General features: G+C 35.9%; 1 protein-coding gene across 2 annotated transcripts in view; it reads right to left on the reverse strand.

The window, feature by feature from the left end:
- PRIM2 (DNA primase subunit 2) overlaps positions 1 to 27,236 on the reverse strand; it is a 316,165-nt gene that overhangs the window by 120,553 nt on the left and 168,376 nt on the right. For both annotated transcript variants that reach the window (XM_023222959.1, XM_023222958.1), the window contains exon 8: positions 22,808 to 22,875. In XM_023222959.1, coding sequence (XP_023078727.1) covers positions 22,808 to 22,875 — 68 coding nt within the window. The remainder of the gene's footprint in view (positions 1 to 22,807; positions 22,876 to 27,236) is intronic.

A 27,236-nucleotide genomic window follows, 5' to 3' on the forward strand; every position in this document is an offset into this window, starting at 1 on the left:
GGGTTCACGCCATTCTCCTGCCTCAGCCTCCTGAGTAGCTGGGACTACAGGTGCACGCCACCACGCCCAACTAATTTTTTGTATTTTTAGTAGAGATGGGATTTCACCGTGTTAGTGAGGATGGTCTCGATCTCTTGACCTCGTGATCTGCCCACCTCAGCCTCCCAAAGTGCTGGGATTACAGACGTGAGCCACTGCGCCCAGCCTCCAGACACTACTTTCTATCTGCTCAGTTACAGATTCCTCCTGCTGAACCACATATACGCTCAAGATGCTCTGCAGACAGGCTATTGTTTCCATAATCAATCAATTTTACTGATTAAACAATGGGTATGGATTATGAAGCAAAACCACAGTACAGCTGGCTCACACCTGTCATCCCAGCACTTTGGGAGGCTGAGGCAGGCAGATGGCTTCAGCCCAGGAGTTCAAGACTAGCTTAAGCAACATGGCAAAACCTTGTCTCTACAAAAAACACAAAAATTGGCTGGGCATGGTGGCGTGTGTCCGTAGTCCCACCTACGTGGGAGGCTGAAACAGTAGGATGACTTGAGCCCAGGAGATGTAGGATGCAGTGAGCTGAGATTGTGCTCCACCCTGGCTGACAGAGTGAGACCCTGTATCATAAAAAGGTACAGATTTCCCCTCCCTGCAAGTCCTCCTTCTACAGACTAAGAGGGACCTGAGAATTACTCTAAGAGCAGGATGAGTAGACTAATATTGAGGGAAACCAGAAGACGCCACCCCCAAAATATGAAGGATTTTGAGCAAAGGCAATTTAAGAAGAAGCAGATTCAGGAAAGCTCTCTGCCCTCCCTCTATCTGCCTAAAAGCAAAACATAGATTTACAAAGACAAAAGGCATCCTGCCCACCTTCTACCAGTGAGAACAAAGGTTAATCAGTGAAGATAACTTCAGATTATTATTATGTGGAGATGATACCAGAGAAATCTATATGAACAAACTTTACCAGCTGGTCTTTATCTGCCATTTATTTGCCTTCTCACAAGTTGCTGCCACCAGAGACTCAAAGTCCTTTTCCTTTTCCATGTCACTTCTCCAGCAATTTATTGCTCTTAGTTGAATTTGCTACATGATAAACTTGAATTGAAAACAACTTTTTTGAGAACTACTTACTTTCTGGATGTCTTCCATATATATGTCTTCCATAGTACACACGTGTGCTATGGTTTGAGTATTTGTACCTCCCAAAACTCAGGTTGAAATTTAATCCCCAATGTGGCAGTATTGAGAGGTGGGATTAATGGATAAAGGATTAATAGATTAATGAGTTGCCATGGGAGGGAAATTTGTGGCTTTAAAAAATGAGGAAGAGAAACTTGAGCTGGCATGTTAACATACTCAGCCCCCTCGCCATGTGATACACTACACCACCTCAAAACTCTTCAGAGTTTCTACCAGCAAGAAAGCTCTCACCAGATGCACCCCCTGGACCTTGGACTTCCCATCCTCTGTGACTGTAAGAAATAAATTTGTTTCCTTTATAAATTACCCAATTTCAGATATTCTGTTATAAGCATAGAAAACTGATAGAAAATGTTAATAAATTTGTTTGTTTTTCTCCTATTAATCTGTCTTTTGTTACATGGGTCCTTTCCAATCTATAGGGCTTGAAGAAGAAATTCTTCTTCTTCCCCTGTGAGACCATATTCTAAAACACATCTCCTCTTGTATTATTTTCCCTTGCCTTGTACTATCTTTCCCTTGAGTAACACCTTTCTGACAATGTGTTATTGGATTCTATGCATTCCATTAATTGCAGTAGCACTATGGCATATAAAACTCATGCAAAGTTAAACTGATAGCTGCCATTTAACTTTAATGTTTTAGACTTTAGTACACAGCATAACCAGATAATTGTTTCAGTGGAATCTCAGGAATAAAAATATTATTTCATTTTCCAACATGTCTTACAGTACAGCAAAGAAGCAGCAAGGGGCATTGGGAATGGCAGTAGGCTAAGAGTATGAGGACCCTTTCTTGTTTTTGTTTTTTGTTTTGTTTTGTTTTTGTTTTTGTTTTGAGATGGAGTCGCGCTCTGTTGCCCAGGCTGGAGTGCAGTGGCGTGATCTCAGCTCACTGCAAGCTCTGCCTCCCGGGTTCACACCATTCTCCTGCCTCACCTCCTGAGTAGCTGGGACTATAGGCACCCACCACCATGCCCAGCTAATGTTTGCATTTTTTAGTAGAGATGGGGTTTCACCATGTTAGTCTGGATGGTCTCGATCTCCTGACCTCGTGATCTGCCTGCCTCGGCCTCCCAAAGTGCTGGGATTATAGGCGTGAGCCACCACACCCGGCCGGTTTTTGTTTTTGTAAATACCAGTTCTGCAAACTGGGACAAGTCACTTAACCATCCTGATTTGCACCATCCTTATTTGTAAAATGGCACTAATAATGCCAGCCCTGCCTAATTAACAGAAATACTGGGGAAATCAAATGAAATAATGTATCCAAAGTGCTAATTAAAATCAGTAAAGCATACTCCAGCAAACAGAGCAATTGTAGTCTTGACCAGTAAGTACAGAAATAATAGGATTGTAAGAGAGACAACAGCATGATCCTGTAGAGGAGCCATTACCCAGCTGGGAAGTACTAGGCCATGCCATTGACCCTTATAACTCTCAGGTTCTTAGCCTATCAGCTGAAGGTGGTGATTACAATGATCTAACAGGATTGTTCAGATCAAATAAACAAATATGAAAGGCCTCTATAAATGGTAAAATGATGTACAAACAGAATTTTAGTTATTGAGTAAATGAAACCAAATGATTACTATGCCACAAGGAAGTTGTTCTCAGCCCAGATTCATGCATACTATTAATTAATACTTATTAATTAATACAGATTAATGCATACTTATGCATATTAATGCATAAGTACAAAGAGAAGACATATAAAGAGGACATATACATTTGCCTAAATGACAGTATAAAATGCTTGTTCTTTCACACCTCACTAGAATATACAAAAGGGCTACATTTCAAGGAAAAAAAGAAAAAAAAGCAAGAGAATGGTAACAACAATGAATTCTAAGAGAGAATATAAGTAAACTTAAACTGTGTAGACATCAAACTTCTAAAAATATTTTTGGCCAGGCCTAGTGGCCCATGCCTCTATTCCCAGCACTTTGGTAAGCCAAGGCAGGAGGACTGCTTGAGCCCAGGTGTTAGAGATCAGCCTGGGCAACACAGCAAGACAGCATCTCTCCAAAAAAAAAATTAGCTGGGTGTGGTGGCATGCACCTGTAGTCTCAGCTACTCAGGAGGCTGAGGTGGGAGGATTCCTTGAGCCTAGGAGTTTGAAGTTGCAGTGATTTATGATCACATCACTGCAGTCCAGCCTGGATGAGGGAGTGAGACCCTGTCTCAAAAACAAAAAATAAAAACTCTATAAAAAAGACATATATGTAATTAATAGAAAGAAGATCACCAGTCCAGTGTGGGCAAGTATGGAACCCATAGGGGTGGGGATGAATATGATAGAAATGAAGATGTTAAGTATCAGAATTAGGAATGGCATTTCTCCTCTACTCATCTATAATCAGAAAGGCTTACTATGTCTGCATTAGAGGAGGTGATAATAAACATCACGGCTACTTAACACATATTTGAACTAGTTAAGGAGGGCTGGGGGGCAGGGGGATTGTTAGATACAACACAAGGCAGGCAGATGGTGAGAAGCCTGTATCCCATACTCTGCAGGCAGTGAAAAATCATGAAAAGGTATGAGGCAAGAACTGACATAATCCAGTTTACACTTGAGAAACAAAGCAGTGTGGGGAAATAATTAGAAAGGGGAGGGACTGGCAACTAACTGGAAGAACACTGTAGACAATGTTATATCCAGGTGAGGGAAGGTAAGAGCCTTAGTAAAGTAGTGGTAATGGATGGAGAAAGGAAGGCAATAGATGGGCTCAGGAACTTTTCTGGAAAAGAATGGATATGCTTTGATGAGGGAGGTAGAAAAGTCAAGAATAACAGTTTCTAGCCTGAGTGTCTGAGTGCTTCCAAGACACGATTTCACTTTCTACAAGATAAAAACTATTTAGCCTAAACAATAAAACTGTAATTCAGGAATAAACTTACAAAGAAATTATGAAAATACAAGTTGTGATTAAGTTTTCTTTACTCCTTATTACAATGTTTCCAGGTGAATGGTGTTTCCTCATAATAATGAAATATTGACAGAAGCTCAAAAATCAAGGTAGAAGAAAAACAAATAACGCTGCCATAAAATAATAAAAACCCTTAAAAACAATTCACATTGGCTCATGAAACTGGCTTTCACTTGGAAGTGCCAAGAGATGGTTCTAAAGGAGAATCCTAACAGGTAGCCAGGGAAAGAGACGCACCCTTTTCCCACATTCAGAGCTCAGTGCCAGCTTTCTATCGCACTGCTGCCAAATAAATGAAGCTGCTATATTAAAGAATTGTCAAAATATATTCTTATTTTCATGACTTGAAAAAGATTGATTTTATGAGGGAACATGTCTTAGTGATTATTATATTGGGAAAACAGTGAAAGTCATTTTTAATAGCAAAAAACATTTTTAATTGCTTCAACATCTATAAACACATGCAAACCCAGCAGAAAATAGTTTTCTGTCCATTTAAAATACAGCTTTATTTTGAGAAACACTCACTGTCAACAACATAGTTTTTTTAACAAGGGATTCAGGAAGCATAAAAGCTTTTCCACTCCTAATGTTTCATAAAAGAATTAAGTGAGATATAACACAAATACCATTTTTTCAATATAGAAGACCGAAGAACATTTTAATGGGTCACAAAATTCAAATTACCTCATTAATGACTATTTTGCCAAACATAAAGGGCAATGTTTGATTAACTAATCAGAGAATCTTGAAAAATCTGAATTTGATTTCCTTAATTCTCAGTTTAGCTACTAATTTTCCACAAGTTTGAAAGGAAAAAGACAAGGCAAGCTATGCATCAATTTTTTTCATCCATAAATATGTGTGGTAAGGGATAAGGAATTGCAGTGATTTACTTTCACTTCTTATGCATAATTTATTTGTTAAAGTATCAGGTGAAAGGCATTAAGGGTGAAATATGAGTTTTCTCAACTTATAGAAAAGTAGTGAAAACAATAAAGATGTGGTTCAGTGAATACCCAATTACATTTGAAATCTATCTGAAGACACTGGGTTGTAAAAGGATATAGTGTACTTTTGCTAAAATGTAACAATGACTGTACTGTACCAGCAAAATCAATACCTTCACCACCGAAACAGAACCATATAAATGCACAAAACCCAGGACAAACTACTTTTTTAATATCACTAGATTGTCAGATTCTCTCTCTGTAAGACACATTTTTTCCACATCCCAGTTGTTGTCCTTATCTGGATGTAACAGATTCTAATTATTAAAACAAACAAACAAACAAATTGAAAACAACAACAACAAAAAAACACCACACACACACCTTCAGGAGTCCCTGTACAACCCCCCATCTCTCGGCATGCACTTACTAAGCATCTTTGTGACCAAGGAAGGGTCCAAGCAGTGAAGGCTTGACATAATCCAGGGAGGAGAACAACAAAGCTCAAAACAATTGTTCTCAGGCCTACAGAGAGGAGGTCTCTTCTAAATGAAGAGAAGAAGGTAGGCAATGTGAAGCATTAAAGATTTTTGAGCAATAAAATGACACTGAATAGAGAGAGTTACGCTTTAGAAACACAGACTACAGGATTCTAGAATGTTATTAAAATGTTATTGAAATGACTGACAACAGGTCTATGTTGAATAGAGAAGCCTGCTGAGCCACAGGGGGAGGTGATCTTGGGGGACTGAAATGGAAGGCTGGGGTGAAGGGAAGATGACCATCAGTAGGAACGAGCAACTGGGGAGTCAAGTGGAAGAATCAGAGATGGTAATCAGAAAATAATTTAAGCTTGGAGGTTTAGAAGTAGGATGTGATAATCACAAAAAAAGTCAAAGGCCCGGTTGTTTTAAGATTTTTATCATTTGTAGTTTAACAATGTTGAATATATTAAAACATTCTGACATTTTGACCAGATTCATAAAAGTATGTGATTAAAGTTTATTAAGGTTGTTGAAGGGGTTTTAAAGTAAGAATGTGATAAGGGCGTGGCATTTTGGAATAATAAACTCTTTTTCTTGGGATCTGAAGGGTTATCACATAACAGGTGGATGGGCAGAAAAGATAAGCAAAGCCAAGAAAATTTCTAAAAAGTAGTTGATAGATGAAGAGGTTAGGTTAGAAAAACACACAAGCAAAGGCAAGTGGGCAGGGGATGGGGGAGAAATTCGGTAGGAAATTAGGTAGGTCCTGAGATAGGTCTTTAATCAAAGATCATTACAATAAAATTTTAAAAACACCTTTAAGTCCTATTTCCTTTATAATAATATAGTGCTAAGTTTCTGTTTTAATGAAAATGTGAGGTTTTCTTCAGATTTCTAAACACCTAAGTGTACATATAATAGTGTCTTCTAAGAAAACAGAATTTTGCAATTGTGTATAACAAACTGCTTACACAAGTAATCTGGTGTCTCTCCCTATGTTTTTGTTTTCTTTTGAGGTGATGGTCTTAAATTATATATTCTGCTATAAGAGAATTCATGATACACAAAATATATAAAAGTATCTTTTTTTTTTTTTTTAATTTGAGACGGAATTTCGCTCTTGTTGCTCAGGCTGGAGTGCAATGGTGTGATCTCGGTTCACCGCAACCTCTGCCTCCCGGGTTCAAGCAATTCTCCTGCCTCAGCCTCCCGAGTAGATGGGATTACAGGCATGTGCCACCATGCCCGGCTAATTTTGTATTTTTAGTAGCGACAGGACTTCTCCATGTTGGTCAGATCAGTCTTGAACTCCTGATCTCAGGAGATATGCCTGCTTCAGCCTCCCAAAATGTTGGGATTACAGGCGTGAGCCACTGCACCCAGCCAAAAGCATCTTTTAATGGTTGCATTTGTTCAATCACTTACATAAAACTTAATTAAAATGCAGTCGGTCGCACCTGAGGAACTTTTCCCTCCCATATTATCTTGCTCACTAAACATAAGAGGGCAGCATGGCTAGTTTTCCAACACAGCTTAAAATCACAGTAAACAGAAAATTATAAAGCTAACAGAATTTCAATAATTTATAGGCTGAAAAGAGAAAGGTCAGACTTTCAAAACATACAAAACACATATTTATGCAACCAAATTTAAATGATCCCATTTTAAATGCAATTAAATCAATCTAATTTTGGAGAATGAAAGGGTTGGGGAATGACCAATACAGCAAGGCATAATTAATCAACATATCCACACTAAACTAGAGTTTTCCCCAAATACTATCTCACAAACGTCTAATGTACAGAACAAAAATACCATGGATATATAAAAGGATAAATCTGAAACAGAAACATCTGCACACATCTGATCTGTGAATTGTAGTGAAAGGCAGACCTACTCCTGGACTCTGTAGAAACAACAGAAATTTAAGTCCTGTTCAATGTACCACGAATATCAATATGAGCACTTAGGTACTCAACAGGGAATTGTTTTTGAGTGTTGAAACTCAGAGTTGAAAACAAAAAGCAGAAATTACATGAAAGTGGATTTATGGGTCTCATGGCAAGATTAGCCGGTTAAGAAAAAAAATAATAATCTTTTCATGCTGTGGCACTGATTGTTAACAGAAGATGGATCATCACACCTCAGCTCCAAGAGTGGTATTCACCAGCTCCACTACTGCGACATAAATGCCACAGGGTATTACTGACAAAATGGGAGGGCAAAAGTCAGCTTTTCAAGGGTGATTACAACTCCAGTAATTTTCTCCTTTTCAGACTACTGATGAAAATTTGACAGAGTAAACAGGAAGTGGTGGAATAGTTGCAACAGTTTAGGAATTAGCTGCAACTCCTCCTCATTTGTGTAATTTCTCCAAGTCCAGTTTGCCCAAGGCAATCATGGAGGCATAAAAGAACCAGGCAATAAATAGAGAAGAGTGATTAAGACAGTAAGTTTCAGAATCCAAGAGTCATGCAAAAGTTTGCATACAGTCACTATCTGTGTGATTTTGCAAAGATCTCTTAATTGCTTTCATCTTAATCACTGGTAAAACAGGGATTATAAAACAGATCACAAAAGTGCTGCCCTCAAAAAGTTGCTGTAAGGACAAATGAAATGTCTGTAGTGTTTATCACAGTATTTTTCACTCAAATTGCAATAAACATCATCATCATCATCCTGGCCTAAGTTTATTATTCTTAAACATTTTGGATTTTTTTTTATCTGTTCTTAACATTCACCAATTTCTTCCTATGAATACTAGAAAAAAAATAATTTCTTTCCAACCTTCTTCATACTATCACATAAAATGTTTAACCTCAAAGTATTAATAGGAGAATTCAGATGTCCTTGAATAATCTGATATCTGGAAGATTTTGTGAGTCTATCATTATAGTCTATATTTACACTTTTAGGAAGTGTCCAAAGTACAAATATTCAACTTAAACAATAGAGATTTAAATGAAATCCATTTTATGAAGCTTTACTGTTCAATATAGTATCCATTAGCCAAATGTGACTACTGGGCACTTGAAATGTAGCTTAGACTAAATTGAGATGTTCAATAAGTACAAAGTATACACTGGATTTCAAAGACTTAGTACATAAAATGTAAAAGATTTCATTCATAATTTTTCATAGTGATTACATCTCAAAATGATATTTTGAGCTGGGTGTGGTAGCACATATCTGTAGTTCCAGCTATTCAGGAAGCTAAGGAAAAAAGATTACTTGAGCCTAGGAGTTCAAGTAGCTGAGCCTGGGCAAAAGAGCAAGATCTCATCTCTTTAAAAAAAAAAAAAAAAAAAAAAGATATTTTCAATATGAGTTAAATAAGATATGTTATCAAAATTAATTTCACTTGAGTAATTTAAAATTATATGTAATGATATATGTGGCTTACATTTGTTGCTCTCATTATGATTCTACTGGATAACATTATTGTATAGTGAGGACACAATGACATAAAACAATCAAACGGTTTTCTGGAGGACTAGGTATAACTATAGAATAGCCAGCTGACTTGCCCTGACTTCTATTTGCTATATTAAGATCAATCTCTGCCAGTCATAAGCAAAATACAGGCTGCAATTAGGCCGACTAAAGGAAGTGCTTCAAGTCTACTATAAATGTGCTTGTTTTTACAACATTTTACTTGGGAATCAAGTTTTTATATTTAAGCCATAGTTTGCCATTTATACTGTTAGGGAAGCAATCTTGAATTCTGATTAGCTTGGTGGTAACCTGAATTGTTTCTCTGGGGACAAAGAAAGCTGTGGCATGTTTATTTGGAAGGCTTTGGGGCTGCTTGGCCAACCTCAACCTCAATACCTAATTGCAACTGTCCATTCTTCTCTCCTTTGTAAGAAGCCATAACAGACAGGATGCAAATGTGGCTTACAGCAAAATCCTAAGCCAGAGTGGAAAGAATTCCTCCCTCATCCTCAGGGGGTATCTCTCTGCTCTCCACCCCCCACCAGCAGACAGAGTTTCTCAGGTTCATAAAACATATTTCCATTCTTTGTCAAGCATTTCCCAGTACTCTTAAGACTAAACAGGTTAACACCATTTACTCCTTTCTATCTGGCAGGCTACAGTTTATCATATTTTTTAAACTAGCATAAAATAAAAAAGCAGTGAAGAAAGCATCACAAATAATCAAAACTGATCTCTGCATCGAGGAAACATATTTATTCGGACCATTAAAAAGTAAGCTAATACATCTTTCAAAATGAACTGTAATCTCCTACATCATTCCATAAAAGTATACCAAGTTCCAACACAACCTTTTCACATAAAGCCAGGTGTAATAATAGCACAAATGGAAAAACAATTTCAGGAAGAGGAAATAAACGTTTCTGTACATTACCCATATATCTATTTTTGCAATCACAATTTTACCCACTGTGGGTGTTAAAAAAACAAACAAACAAACCCTATCCACATAAACTAGGCCACTCAGACATTTAGAAAGCACAGTCCCTGCACTTTGGATTTGTAGGGTGGGTAGGAAATCAAAGGAGCCAAAGCTACAATGTATCATTTCCTGCAGTGAAGGATATCACAGGAAAATTCAGTCAACAGCTGTCACCACTGAAATTGAAATGAGTTTGGGTTTTATTCTCCAGCGAAATCCCTAGTAAATGGTATCCAACTTGTATTAGCCCAGGTGATTTTCCCTGCAGTTATTCCAAATGAGAACACAATGAATAAAATTCTGTTTTAAATTGGTTGAATGTAGATTATTTTTCCACAAGTATAAATTTTACTCAACTTTATTTTTTAAAAAGTCTCCACAGAAAACTACCATCACACAACATGCAGCATAATGACCTATTTTTCTTTAAAACTGGGAGAAATTGTATGATTCCAAGAGGCTAAAATATCCAATAAAAATCAGGACCATATGGGTTTCCATATCAGGTAGGAACTATAAATGGTGCAACTGCTACTTTATTTTATGTTTCCTCATCTTCCCTATGTGGTCCATATTTTCCTATTTATTCCAAGTTATAACCAAAATCCAATGAACTCCAAGATAAATGAAAGTTGCATCTCATTTTTCTATAAAAATATCTGTACATTTGTCAAAAGACATTGAACTATATCCTTTAAATAGGTGGATTTTTTGTATATAAATTGTACCTCAATAAAACTGATTTTAAAAGTAAAATACACACATACACCCCTATAATATATATTCAAACTACAGCTTTACATAGCTATTTTCACCATATAACTTTAAGACTCCAACAAACATATCTATTTTCATGAGTAAAAAATTTATGTTCCTTTACTCTCTATATTCTTAGCATATATTATGGTAATATAATGAACCCTAAATAAAGATGGTTTTGGTTTTGGGTTGTGTCCAGGATAGTCAAATGACTATAATAAAGAGAGGATTCACAATAGGGTAGTCATGAAAAAGTGAGAGGCCGAGGGAATAAAGTTCCAACATCCAGCAAAATTAATATGTTAAAATGATAGACAACGACTTCCCATTCCCCCACAAATAATTTACACAATGTAGAATGCTTCTGAGATGAGCTATTACACATTTATGGCATTCCAGGATTATCCCCACATTTGTTCCCCAATAACTGCCACAATGTTTTGGGAACTTTGGTGGGAGTGCTGGAACAGTTAATGAGGACGATTACTAAAAGTCATAGTCCAACAGTCGTGTTACATCCTTTCCTTAGACACCCCTTTAGTCTCACATAGCCATTGACAATGCCTCATAATGTTTAAGGGTCTCATTTCATAGATCAAAAGAGCAAGGTATGTAACAGTTTTGTTTCTGGTTTTGTTTTTGAATACAAGTGGTCAACATTTGAATACGTCATTGGTAAGAAAAAGAGGGAGCGCTTATGAGATCACATAGAGGAAGAGAAAGTACTCTCTGCCTTCCATGATTAGTTCCTGATTGCATGAAGAAGAGTCCCATGTCCCAAAACTAAAGACAAAAACAGCAGTACATTTCTACAAAGATAAAAAGCATTTCTTTACCATAGTTATGCTTTGGAAATATCAGAAACTCCATCAGCTTTTTGCCCAAATTACCATCTCATTCAGTCTCAATATTTAGCACCTTAGAAAACAGAATTAAAAGTAAAAATTTTTAACCTGAAAGTTTCTATAATTCATTCATTCATTCAAGTGTTTACTGAGGTCCTATTATGCCATTCTCATAAGTAATGGGGAGATAGTGGTAAACAAAGATGGCCAAATTCCTTCATCTCATGGAGCTCATACCCTAGGCAAAAAAATACTGAACAAGCAAACAAATTAAAATGACCATTCCAACTGGTGATGTTGCTGTGAAGAAAACATAACATAGTGAGATAATATTATAAAGCACTTGTGAGGGTGACTTTACATTGGATGATTAAGGACACGACTCAATAAGACCTGAGAAGATGCACCGCTATACACATTTTTGTTTGTTTCCACCACTGTACACATTTGATGACTGCTCCTGGTGGATTGTATGTATGCAGTAAGTCAAGAACCAAGATACTGCTACCAAAAGTGGGCATTTAAAATTCATCTTGTATTATCTTTTCTAGCACTACTTTCTACATAGTAATCAGAAACAACTGAGAGTGCATTAAACTTTTGTTGAGTCTTGGTAGTCTGCCTTTCCTCAGTTCAATTTATTGAATTTTGTTTTGTGTTTACTCTGAGTAAATAAAGGTTAATTGGTTCTGGAATGCCAGGGAGTGCTCTTAGGTTAACAAAACACTTAGACTCACAAGAATATGCCACAGGCCACTTGTGGCATCACTTGGAAAGATCCAGGATAGGAATCGCAGCTTGCTAGCTGGGCAGCTTCAAGTATTCCTCTTCTATGGAATCTTTACCACAGTCCTGCACAGGTGGATAGCTCATTCAGGTACAGAGGCAAAATCCCCACCAGTAGATATGACAGCTGCCCTGACTTAGGGGCCTCATGACCCTCAGTAACCACAATTGCTTATAACAACTCCATATGTATAGCTTTTCCAGGGCTACCTCAGATTTGAAACTCTAAGCCCCACTACTATGATTTTTTAAAAGTATGTAATTATTTAAATATATTTCAAATACAGTATGGAACTACACTATCAAATACCGTAACCATTAAGTAAAATCAGTTATTGAAATTGAAATTTTAATTAATTTAAAATTCAGTTCTTTAGTAGCACTAGCCACGTTTCAAACACTCAATAGCTGTAAGTGGCTATTTGCTACTGGGTTAAACAGTACAGGTATAGAACACTTCCATCATCACAGAAAGTTCTATTACATAGCATTCAACAAGTTACTTTTTGTTGCTAATACATCATAAATACTGCCACAATGCTTTCTCAGGCCTTTTAAGAATATTATTTCCCATAACATCATTATTATTTTGTACATTGTTAGTGTTTTACAACGAACACAGTGTAAAATCACTAATTTTCTTTGTTACTTAACCAGACAGCGATCAATGTTTTAAAGAAACCCAACGAGTGAATAGGAAATTTAACTGCAGATATTAAAATTACTAAAAAAGCATAAGAAATCATAAATTTTACTTTCCAGGAAGGCTCCCAGTATCCGGTATCCACAAGCCACAAATTCCTGGGAACCTTTGGAGTCAGAGGACTAAGGGAAATCTACAATGTCTGGTTGAAGATAAGCTACAAGACCACTGTGACAGGCAAAGTTTCATTATTTCCAGGAATCTATGTGCTCTCATATAATCACATACCTCCACTATGCCAAGAGTCATCATGATTTCTTATAATTACTTTAGTTAAAATTATCTTTTTACTGATAACTATTCAGTCCTACAAAGGCAGAAATAAATGCATCCCTAGAACCTAACACCATGTGAGGCAACCAGTAAGAGTTCCTTTAATATGTGTTCAATAAACAATAAATAAAACAAACTCTTAGAATGCTAAAAGGTGTGTGAGCATGTATTACTGAACAGCTCTCACAAAGTACCTCCACACATCTCAGCCACTATATGTAACCTCATTACAAAGTCTACTAGTTACAGCAGTGTTTATTTGCCTTGTTCTAGGTAGCTGGTTGGTAAGACAGGAAAGATTTTTCTATCTTCCTTCTATATCATTAAAAAGAAAATCGGTAACTTTTTATATTTCTTTAAGAACCCATTTCTTATACCTTTTTTCAACTTTAAGATATATTAAACTAGCAAAGTGAATTAACTACAGAACTCCAGGAAACGTTAGTATTCTGTATAAATTAATAATGGTGACTTACATGTAAAACTGATGAAAAGTGATACAAAAAGCTGTTTTCACTCCATACTCCCACCTCAGAAGAAAACCTTCACTATAAGAGGATGAATCAGTGACCTTCCAAATATGCTCTAAGTCCTGGATCCTCTGAATGTGTTAGGTTACATGGTAAAAGGGGCTCTGCAGATGTAATTAAGGATCTTAGATGAAAAGATTATCCTGGATATTCCTGCAGTCTGATCTAATCGCATGGACCAGCAGAAAACTTTCTCAGGTTGGAGGCAGTGTGACACAGCAGCGTAAATTAGCGATATCTGAAATATGGGAAGGCTCTGAGATGGGACTCACAGGCAAGGACTACAGAGGCCTCTAGGAAATCATGGAAAGCATGAGAAGGAATGTGGGCAGCCTCTAGGAGGAAAGACCAGGCTTCAACTGACACCCAGCATAAAAACAGGATCTCCAACAATTTAAATAACCTTGGAAGTAAATTCTTACCCAGAGCCTCCAGTAAGCAACATAAGCCTTGCTGACACCTTGATTTTAGCCTGGCAAGACCCAGGTCTGATTTCTAACCTACAGACTGTGAGATAATAAATGGGCATTGTTTTAATCCACTAAATGTGTGGTAATTTGTTAAGGCTGGAATAGAAAACTAATACACTGGTCACTTTTCATTTTCTTTATATAAAAACACTAGTGTCATTGCTAAATATCAGGGAATATGTATACATGTACTCACGCATATAGACATATGACATGAGTGATTTTTAAATGTTCTAAAGGACTGTTTCATAAAATGGCTATAAAGGCTCTAATCTACACACACTAACAAGCTTTAAAATTCGGCTTTCTCAATTCCACCTTTTTCAAGTCACTCGTTCACTTGTTAAGAACTCTGCCACTTTCTCACTTGGGCAAGATGGCATTTTTAGACTAATGAACTTCCCTGTATTTTCAAAGCTATACACCACCTAGGCTGCTGCTGTTCTTCGTTCTTATTTCCATCTGATCTGCTGCAAAACATCTATGCTGTAATTCCTTCTACATAAAGTTACTACAGTATTTCTTCTCCTCAGTACTTTGAACACACAGAAACTGTTCACATTCTATAATTTTTCACCACAGGTTTATTCAACCCAGAAAGCTACATATAGCTGATAAAATGGCCATGGTTAAGTAAAAGTAGATATATCTATTCTTGATTGACTATTACGCAGATACTTAAAATTAGACTCATGAAAATCAATTTTCTACTTTATTACCTAGTTTTAACATATTAAGTGAAAAATTTAAAAGTTAACCACTTTATAATTACATTAAAGTATGCATCAAGTTTACAAAAGAAGCTTAGCGGTGGTTGTATTAGGGAGGGAGGTGATTTTATATGTTGTGACTATACATTTTACCAAAAACATTAAATGACATTAAATTTGTTACATAATCCACACGCAGATACTGCTTCTTATCAGACTTCCCACCACTCTCTTTACTATCTACTTGATTAACTTGCAGCAACTATTCCGGTGCAGCCTTGGATATGTGTGTGGGTGGGGAGAGGGGTGCTGTTTATAAACTTTGGCCCTCTTTCCCCTTAAAAATATAAACATCGTGAGTTAAGGGACCACATCTATTCTTCTGTACATAATCAGTACCAATTATAGTGCCCTTAACACAATGAGCTGATTCTAACAAAATGCTGACTATTCACAAGTACACCTCTTAGAAGGCATTAACATTTTCCATACAGATGTGAAAAAATTATCATTCAAAGGTGACAATGGAAAACAATATATTCTAATTTATTAATATCTTACACAGCTCCTGGAAAACCTTCACTATAATCACTGAACTAAAAGCTTGTGCTGCTGCATGTGGAAAAGGAAATAAATGTTCAAGGTACTGCCAGAGACTGGAAACAGGTGATGAGAAAGAGCTAACAAACAACTGAAGCATGTGGACCAGGCTAATGAGGCTTTCATTTCAGCCCTCAATTGATGAAGCCCCTATCTACTAAACCATTTTCTGGCATTTATTTTCATATTTACCACAACAGACACATGAATGCCCACACAATTTTCTGATTTCAAAATGAGAACTAATTCAAAAAGAAAACAATGATAACTGTACCACTGTGGATAGTAAGAAAAGCTTTCTTACAGAGATTACATGTCTGATAAAAAATTTGTGAAAGCATACTCTTTAGAAGAATAAGCAGAAATGTGTGCATATTAATCAAATGTACCGCCTTAGGAAAAGGAATTTTACAAAAGTAGTCTGTAATAATACCAACTGAAGGAATATGCTTTCATTACTTTAAATGATTTTAAAATAAAGGTTTGTATAAACATCTGCTTGCAAAATCAGTATGCATTAAAAGTTAATCCATATGATGCAGTCCAAGTACTTACTATAAGTAATAATTGTCTTTCTTAGCTTGTTTTATCTTTGTTTGATTTCTAATTCATTCTTGGGCTGAAATATGCTCACAAAATTGTGGTGTGACAAATACACATTTTTGAAATGAGTTATTCTTTAATGACAAAACATTAAATAATAGCAATTTTTTTTTTTTTTTTTTTGAGACAGGGTCTTGCTCTGTTGCCCAGCCTGGAGTGCAGTGGCACAATCCCGGCTCACGACAATCTCCGCCTTCCAGGTTCAAGTGATTCTTTTGCCTCAGCCTCCTGAGTAGCTGGGATTACAGGTGCGTGCCACCACACTGGGCTAATTTTTGTATTTTTAGTAGAGACAGGGTCTCACCATGTTGGCCAGGCTAGTCTTGAACTCCTGGCCTCAAGTGATCTGCCTGCCTCAGCCTCCCAAAGTGTTGGGATTACAAGTGTGAGCCACCGCGTCCAGCCAATAATAGTAACTATTACAGTGACTTATAATATGCTGTCCCCCAATGCACTTCATATCTTGAAGTGGAGGGATAAAGGAGGAAGATACCTACACTGTAGTCATTACTTTTAAGGTGGAAAAATTCTCAATCACACAACTAAAAGTTATCACATGTAGAATATGGGCTGCAAGTTTTCCTCTCTAGTTGCACCTATTTACACTTTATATTTATAAATGAGGTAATAAATAAAAATAACCATCTTTATCATACACACTTGCTAGCCTAATACCATTTTTATAAATATTATCCCATGGTACCATAATTAGGATAGCAAAGATACTTATTTACAATAAACTTCTACATTCATGGGAACATATTCCAAGACCTTTATGTATCTCCAAACTACCAAATCAGTGAACGGTATAATTCACCCTAGAAAATGCAGTGCTATATAACCTTGAGAATGACAGTAAAGCCACAATGAGATGCAGGCTCCTTAGATTACATGTCTAATCATATGCAATTTGGTGAAAGCAGAAATAATGATTTTTACAAATTCTCTCTGAACTTTATGTTACTGTAAATCTAAGTAAGTTTATTTCTTTCAAAGGGAAAGTTCCTGGTATCAATTTTGAAAAATAGTAAAGTCTTATGAAATAATTAACTCATCTCTTTTGAGGAGAGGGAAAGGCAGTATTTTTAACTAGAAAAATTAGGTTTTCTTGGCTGGTGCACGGTGAGCATGGTGGCTCACACCTGTAATCCCAGCACTTTGGGAGGCTGAGGCAGGCAGAACACCTGAGGTCTGGAGTTTGAGACCAGTCTGGCCAACATGGTGAAACCCCATCCCCACTAAAAATTAAAAAATTAGCTGGGTGTGGTGGCATGCGCCTGTAGTCCCAGCTACTCAGGAAGCTGAGGCAGAAGAATCACTTGAACCCAGGAGGAGGAGGGTGCGGTGAGCCGAGATCATGCCATTGTACTCCAGACTGGGTGACAGAGTGAGATTTTGTCTCAAAAAAAAAAAAAAAAAGAAAAGAAAAATTAGGTTTTCTTAATGAGAACGTCATGAGGCTCCATCACCAACCTGTAAAATAGGGATTATGATAAATAACCATTCACCCTCCACGCTGGATTGTTCTGAGAATGCACCAAAAAGCTAGGTTGGAAAGTACTTTTTTAAACTCCAGTCAGTTTGACTTCCTGGCCTGTCCCCTTCTGCCTTCTAAAACATTGCCCCTTCTGCCTTCTAAAACACTGCCCCTTCAATTATTCCCTCTTACTCCCATACTACTCATTTCTGCCTTAACCAGTAAATATGCTCATCTTACCAATCTTAAGGAAAAATTAAAACACTTTCTTCAACCATGAGGCTCACCAATGCAGTCCTTTATCCTTACATGTCCTCAGAATTAAGTTCTACCAAGAGTAGCCTACTCCCTATATCTCCACAGCCTCTTTTCTTATTTATTCCTCAAATCCTCATAAGACTTGGACTTGTATCCATACCATCAGCACCTACCATCCCACTAATCTTTTTTGTTCAAGGCTCCTCCCTGGTATTTTTTACTGGTTTCTCATATCCCAACTCCCGCACTGCCCATCACAAGTCATTTAAACACTGATATTCTGTGGGTTCAATTCAGAACCCTTCACCCTTTTCTTGTCTCTCTATACTCTCTTCCTGAGTGATCTCAACCATTCCTTTTATTTTAACCAAGACCTGCACAGTGGTGATTAGCAAATGTCTCCCTGATGTAAACCTCACTCTTCACCTGTGGGTCTGTATTCAACTACTTACTAAACATCCCCCACATACATCCCCACAGGTATCTCAAGCTTAAAATGTCTGAAACTACTGAAATTACCATCTAAGCAATCATAATCATTCCCTAATTGCCTTGTCTTCCTTTCTTTATTCTCCTTCTTAGTTAATGACAACATTATCCCTCAAGTGAGATTATGGTTCAGTCCACTCAGCCTGAGAAAGCTGACTGATAGGAATAAAACAACAACAAAAAAAGAATAAATTTCAGTCCAATCTGAGCTCCCACTGTGAGCCACTACTGTGCTAGAATAAACGGAAATCGAAACAATTAAGTCATGGCCCGATTACTTAAGGAGATAATTCCACGAGGGAGACAGTTCAATTAATAAAATTATGTATATTGTATTTAATTCTGATAGAAAATGTTACAAATTTTATAACTTGTTCAAGTGCCTATCTCTCAAATGAAATCAAACCTAACTCCCTGAAAACAGAGATTGTGTGCTTTCTTTTAATTCTAAGCACATAATAGGCACTAACTAATGAGTGAATGGATGATACTAATGAATTAAAAACATAGTTGTACTGCCATAAGATATTGAAACACGATGTTTTTCTGTACTTGAGAATTGGATTCAACTAAAAAAGTTTGGACACCTCACTTCTGCAGTCTCAAAATAATATATATTGTTAAGCAGTATTTTAGATTATTTGATTGGCATTGTTACTCTAATTCTCTTTGAGTCTCTAAATCCTGTAAAATGATTTGAGAATTTCTCTGTATTGCTATTTCAATTTTTACAGGTATTTTGTATTATCTCCCAAATTAGTTTTATTGACAAATTTAATTGAAATGCTACTCATCATTCCTCTTTCCTCATCAGAGCCAATAAATAAAATCAGACCTAATAATGATCTCGGTATCAACCTCCTAATGTCCATCCACCTCTAGGTAACATTTAAATTACACAGTTCATGCAAATCAATTTTTTTCTAACAAAACTATTATTAGAATCTCTCAAACCAAATAATATTATTTCCTATTTAGAACTAAGCAAAAGGAAGATAAAACAAAAACATTACATTTAGACAAGCAAAAGCAACAATTCAATATTCTTGAAAGGCCTACCACAAGGTTACTTTGTAGAACAGTAAGTGTCAAACTATGCACATCAGATGCCACCCGACATATAGATGTCTCTGACATGGTAATAAAATGAGAAACCATTTGGTTTAATAATAATAAAAAAGCAACATCAGTGGGTGCACATTACATGTAGCATCTAGTCCTGGTTGCCTAGCAACCAGTCATGAGTGAACTCCACAGAGAATAAAAGCCCTTAAATGAATGTACAGTTTGTGCAACTTTCAAGGACTCGAAGAGATGTGTCAGTAGTTAATCTAAATTCTAGCTGGCAATTACCATACTCAGATGGAGGAAGGAGAATCCATCATTATCTCTCAGCATCAACTGTGAGATTAACTAGAAGTGAGATTCTACCCTTTAGGTTTTTACCTTTTGAACCAGTGGTTTTCTAGGAAAAAAATTATGACAGTATGATTTATGAATTATAGAAACTTTATGCAGAAAAAAACAACAAAATTTCACTAATATAACTTGCATTCATTCATTTAACAAAACATATAATACCTATCATACGCCAGATACTGTCTCAGCTACTGAAAACACAAATATGAACATCACTTTACAAGCTTTCAAACATACTATAATGGAGAAATCAAACAGTAAACAAACAATAACAATATCACAAATTCTGTAATACAGAGGAAGGCATGGGATATTATGAAAATATCTATAAGAGACTTCCAATTCAGACTACGGAGGTGAACTAATAAATGGTCAGGGAAAACTTATCAGAAGAGGTAATGCTTGAGATGAGTCTTAAAAGACAAGCAAAAGTTGTTATAAAAGCGGAGCATGGGGAGAATATAAACAGATTTGCGTATTTATATACATCTACAATATACTTTAAATATAAATAAAATATACATATTATATATATTTAAAATATTTTTAAATTGTATTAAATACATTTAAAATACCTTAAAATTATATTAAATACATTTAAAATGTTTAAAATTATATATATAGTATATATCTACAAATTTACATAAATAGAAGTGGCAGAAGGAAAAATATTTGGAGGGTCATAGAGGTGAGTGAGCCAAAAGCATGTTGTGTTAAAGGAACTTCATGGCATTTGGTGAAATTAGGATCTCAGTGTTAAAACAGGAGTCCAAAGAGACAGACAGCCCAGGCCTCTTCCAGAAGGACCTCTTATGCCAGGCTAAGAAGTTCCGGCTTCCTCCAGAATGAAATTGGAGAGGCAGAGATGGGTCTTAAGCCAAGGAATAATATAAACACATATGGCAATGATGTAAAATATATCAGAAAGGGCAAAGCAAACAGACAAGAGGCTATGACAGCAAGAGATATGTTCAAGAGATAAAACTGCCAACAGAGTTGAATGCAGCAGGTGGGCATTAAGCAAAAGACTCAAAAATAATTTCTGAGATTCTTAACTCACTAACACAGAGCTCTAGTAAATTTAACAATCATGTATAAATGTTGTTATATATAAAAATGTATGCTATACAGTCCCTGCTGAAATATTAGATTTGATCAACCCTCCCTTCTTCCTAACCCAACAAAACAATTATACAAAGGTTATAAAGCTGTCTGGGAAGGAACAGTTACTGGAGAGCAGGAAGAAAAGGCAAGGAAAGGGGAGAGGGGAGGAAGAAATAAAGGAAAAATCAAGAAAACTAAAAGATACCAGAAAGTAAAATCTATCCACACTTCTGAAAGAGAAGTTTAAAAAGAATTTTTCAAAACCATAAAGGAAAACACTATTGGTGCTTGACCATATAAAACTTGAAAATGTAGGTATGTTGCCTAAGACAATTTTAGAATTTTAGAAAAAAAGTAGGTAACAAATACAACAAAGAGTTACTATCCTTTAAAGTATGTAAGAGCAAATAAGATCAGGAGATGCTATCAATAAGTGAGCAAAGAATACAGGTAGTTAATCTCACCTCAAAATAAGGAAAATGAATTATTATTACCAACAAAATGCACAGGATCAAATAGTATCTCTATGTCTAACCCATTAGCAACTGTTTTGACTGCCCTGTCTTGTTTAGAGTATACTAACATGGCAGTCTTATACAAATATGAGTGTACAGGTAGAATAGGATTTTGAAAAAGAAATATACATATATACTTAAATCTTTAAAATGGTTCACACCCTTTGACAAAGTAATTTCAATTCTGAAAACCTACCCTAAGAAAATGATCTAAAATACAGATAAAGGTTAACATATAGCATTGTTTTACAGTAAGAAAAAAAACTGGAAATGGTCTAAAGCTTCCCAAAAGGAGATAAATATGCTACAGTACAGATATACAAGAAAATATAATGTAGGCACTAACAACAATGCTTTCAGAAAGATTTTAATACTAAGGTAAAAAATATTACAATGTTTATAAAAATGGAAAAAATCATCACATAAACTATAATTTCAACACTAAGTAAAAAACAACAACAACAACAATAACAAAAACATAGAAAGGCAGGGTGTGGTGGCTTACCCCTGTAATCCCAGCACCTTGGGAGGCTGAGGCAGGTGGATCACCTGAGGTCAGGAGTTCGAGACGAGTCTGGCCAATATGGCGAAACTCTCTCTCTCTACTAAAAATACAAAAATTAACCAGGCTAAGTGCCCCGCACCTGTAATCCTAGCTACTCGGGAAGCTGAGGCACAAAAATTGCTTGAACCCGGGAGGTGGAGGTTGCAGTGAGTGGAGATCGCATCACTGCTCTCGAGTCTGGGCAACAGAGCAAGATTCCATCTCAAAAAATAAAAAATTTAAAAAAATTAAAATTAAAATAAAAACATAGAAAGGATAAATATTATTTCTGAGCAGTAATGATAGTTTTTTTCCTTTTCCTTTCCTGTATTTTCTAACTTTATTTTTTAAATAATGAGACTATATTATTTTTGTATTTAGAAATGAACTCCATCCATCTCATCTATCCTCAATAAAAGTATGCCTTAACCTTGTATTTACAAAAATAGCTCATTCGAGATCTTTCTGTAAAGTTAGTTATCTCCACTCATTTAACTTAAACTTATCAAGCAGTTCTGCACACTGTTGTTGAATTAAAAGAGCTATCTACAGTGCTCTAAAGTCAAGGGTAACAAGTACATGGTATTAAGAACTTCAATTGGAATAATGGAATGAAAGCAAGAAAAAAAAGTAAGTTTTTAGTAATCGAAGGGGTTTCACCACTTTAACACACTTTATTCACTTTACTGCACTTGGATTTATAAGCATAACAAGGCTGTGCCTTTGTATTACCTGAGGTGGTTGAGCAGAGGCTGAAGTCTTTCATCAGACTGCACAGCAGGCAAGGACCTGGCTGTTAACTAAAAGCAGGGAAGAAAATTAGTAAAAACAGCAAAGGCTGAACACGGAACATATTTGAATACTAAATGTAAAACAAGTTGAAGAGCAGATAAGGAGGCAATACTTAAAAATACAAGGTTATGTTTCTCTTTTTTCAAATCAAGAAATTATATAAAAACCTGACACATTACGTGATCAAAGTTAGCTACACGGTTCTAAGGACATATAGGATATGTTACTAAGTTTAAAAGTAAAGAAAAAGGTGAGCAAAACGGAGAGTAAAAGGGAGTGTCCTGAGTTCATGAAAAAGCATTCACTTATAAGACTATTATCCTTGTAAATAAAAATGTAAAAACTTCTAAATGTAAAATTGTATAACAACCAATCTTGTAGCACTGAGTCCTAAGATGATGAAGAAATTGGGAAGAGAAATTCTGATTTATAGCTAAGCCACTGTGAAACTGGTTACATATAGAAGTGTATGGACTTCATTCTGTCAGCCGCATGACTATAAGGAATGAAGAATATCTTTTAAGTATACAGAAGCAACTCAAAGTATTTAATATTGAAATATGACCTCAAATTGAGCTAGGAAATAAGAAGTCAGAGCCAATACTGTGTACCAACTTGACAGCATATCATAAAAATGGGAATTTCTGATCTATTTTATTACAATATTAATTATATATCTATATATCTGTATTTTCTTCTATGTTCTTAAGAGAATGTCTTTTTATAAGAATTTGACACAAGGAAATTAAAGACATCCATTCAAAGTAATCTGACAGTTTGAGGTAAACTTAATAAAACATCAAAACAAAAATAAAAGATAAATCTCTTCAGGATTCAATTATGATCAAAATGGTTCTCATATTTTACTAATCGATCATTTAACAATTCACAAAAAAGAACCTTAAGGCAAGCAACAAACTGAAAGATACCCTTTGGGTTTATATAGTGTATCCTCTTTTTAATTTTTTTAATACATTAATTACAATTTCCTAATGGAAAACAGACATTTAATTCATCAAATCTAATTATATTATGCAAATAAAAATAAAACTATCATCTAAAAATATCTTTTATATTTTTGAAAAAAAGTTGACCAAAGTGCCATATATGAAGTCACTTTTATTAAATAATTTCTAATGACAATGGAGAAGTTTTCTCAATTTTGTACAAGAGTCAACACGGAGACAAAGTTACTAATTTAAAATACAATAAAGTGAGACAATTAATCTGCTGTAATTTTAGCACAATCAACACACTTTCAGTATCCCTGAGAAATGCTAAGTCTTGTATTTTGTAACATGAAAGATGTTATCAAGGTTATCAAATCTATAAACAAAACACTTGAATACTTTAATACATCCTTTATCTGTTAATGTCAAATCTTGTTACAAAATGCCATTTTCATTGTTCAAGAGATTTCATGTCTCAGAACCAAAGCTGTTTTCTAAAACGATTTAAATGATTTATCTAGACATTTCAAAAGTCAATTCTCTGAAAACAGAGCAGACAGAGTGGGCTTTTTCAGTCACTTCTGTCAATCTATATAGCATGCTTTCTAATCAAACTATCTTTTCTAAATAGAGGCAAACAAAAAACACCTCAGTAAGAGCAAAATATTTCTAGATATCTGTTCAGTTCAATCTACCCCTTCCTCTTAATTTCAGTCTTCATTTCCTTTTCCCTAAACTATTAATACATCTCCACTGTTATTTCTGCTGCCATTCTTGCCCCTTCCCTAATTTATACCAAGGTCAGAGTGAAATTTTCAAAATGAAAGTTAACCACACTCCTCATTAAAATCATCTAGTAATTCCCTCAGGCTCCCACGGTAAAGTTATTACATCAGTCTTTCATCAGACATTTTCTTAAAATTTTCCTTTTAGGTGGCATTACTGAAACAATAGGCACTGAATGAGTGACTGCCGATACAGCTTCTGCCAATTCCACAAAACACAATGACAGCACATCAGGTAGAAATTTTCCACAGCTCCAGTTTTCTGGAACACATGTGTTCAATGATATGCATTCTCCCATCCTCCCCTTCCCACCTCCAACTTACTTTCAAGATTGAATCTAGCAAGAATGATTCTTAAGACAGGGAGAGGCCAATGCTCTGAGTAAAATTATTTCAAGGAATATTTTTGAGTTTTCCAAAGGTTTTCTTTTCAACTTTTAAAACAATTAGCATTTACAAAAAAAGCATGCATCTCTCCATGCTAAGGATATGAAGTAATAAAGCTATTCCAAAGCTCTTTAAAGTGGCAAACCCATCTGCTAACCTTTTGCTGACAGAATGCAAACTTCATTTTAGGAACTGTTGGCTCCATTTCTTCTGAAATTTTTCTCTGAGCTAATGCAGTTACTACTTACATCCACTGGACTGCGATTGGTAACTGCATCCCTAGCACTTGCAACACAACAGATGTTTAGTTTAGCAAGTATTTATTGAATATGTAATAAATTCAAGAAATTACAACTATGTAATTTCATTAATTGATAAAAATGAAAATATATGTCTATATTTCATAAAGGTTTTCAAATTCCTCCTTTGAGCAAAACTAAATATAAATCAAAACTAAACTAAGTAACAATTATCAAGCCTTCCAAGAAAGCAATACACTGTCACAATAAGATTTTTAGCATTTCCTCTACAACCAGAAAGCTGTATCTATCCAGGTTAAATCGACTTTGGCTTCCAACTATGTTTTAATTTTTTTTCTTTTTATAGAAAACATAACAATATACCTGACACATAAATCACCAAGAATGAAAGAGAAGGAAGATCTATCACAGTTTGCATCTGCAAAGCCTAAACGAGTTGTCTAAGTTAGGGCTATTTCATGGGAACCATCATAGAAGTTGGCATAACTTATAGCTTATTTCTCATTATTGTTGAAAGGTTAGGGGTGAGTTAAGATGTCCTTTCATTATCAAAACTATATTAGCACACTGAATTAACCAATACAGTTTCCACTGTTTTTAGACAAGTATAACAGATTACTAACTCTTAGATAAATCTCATTTTAAAAATAAGTGTTACTGAGTAAATTTTGCCCTTTGACATATATTTGGTTACAAAAATAATGCATTTTACCAACTATTAATCCTCCATTAAATGCTAATAAATCAGGTGGTTACTCTAGACTTCACCACTACACAATATCTCCATGTAAGAAAACTACACTTGTACCCTCCTAAATTATAAAAATAAAGGAAAAATGCCAATAAATATCAAATACATTCAAAGTACAAGAGACAAAAGAGAGTCTGGAAGTACCTGGTCCAACTTTGTCATCTTATACATTAGGAAAGCAGGTTCCTCAGGCCATAAGCAACTAGTTGCTGGCATGGCCAGAAGCCTTCACCTAATCTCAGACCGCCTCTGTCTTCTTTGAGTCCCCCACCTCTCAAAACAGGACAGCACTCTTCAAGATTCACTTTACCTCACAGATTTTTAGTCTTCAAGATTCCCAAATTTTTTCATGGAAAATTTCTTCACGTCATTAGGGATTTGGCTCAAATATCACCTCCTCACAGAGGCCTTCCCTAACCTTTGGTAAAGGGTAACTGACACTTCACCAAGGGTTGGGAATTTTATTTCTCAAGATATACTATAACAGGCACTACCAAAAGATTGACCACAACATAGTTCCTTCTTTTTTTTTTTAGACAGAGCCTTGCTTTGTCACCCAGGCTGGAGTGCAGTGGTGTGATCTCAGCCCACTGCAACCTCCGCCTCCCATGTTCAAGTAATTCTCCTGCCTCAGCCTCCTGAGTAGCTGGGATTACAGGTGTGTGCCACCACGCCCAGCTAATTTTTGTAATTTTAGTAGAGATGGGGTTTCACCATGTTGTCCAGACTGGTCTCAAATTCCTGACCTCAAGTGATCCACCCGTGTCGGCCTCCCAAAGTGCTGGGATTGCAGACGTGAGCCACTGCGCCCAGCCATAGTTCCTTCTATGTCTCTATGATTTTTGGTGGAAAGGGCTGGGTCACTAAATGATTGTTAGAAATAATGCAGAAATATTGACTGAATCTATACTTTCCCAACAAGGGTCTGGTAAAGCAGTAGGTATTCCCTAACCCTTCGTAAAGCAGCAGGGTATTCTAGCTATTACTCAGGTACCTCACATTTATCACTATCTGAAATTACCTGATTAATTTTCTGACTGTGTCTTTCTCTCATCACAAGAATATAAGCTCTGTCAGGGTAGGAATCTCTTCTGTCTTGTCATCACTTTCCCCCACCAACTGCTTAGAACAGCACATGGTATGGCATGCAGTAAGTACTCACTAAGTTTTGGAGACTGAATGTAAGGTTTACTCCTCTCAAATATTTCTGACAGAGCCATGAGTTTAGAAAAGTCT

This window comes from Piliocolobus tephrosceles, chromosome 5, assembly GCF_002776525.5.
Source record: "Piliocolobus tephrosceles isolate RC106 chromosome 5, ASM277652v3, whole genome shotgun sequence".
NCBI lineage: Eukaryota > Metazoa > Chordata > Mammalia > Primates > Cercopithecidae > Piliocolobus > Piliocolobus tephrosceles.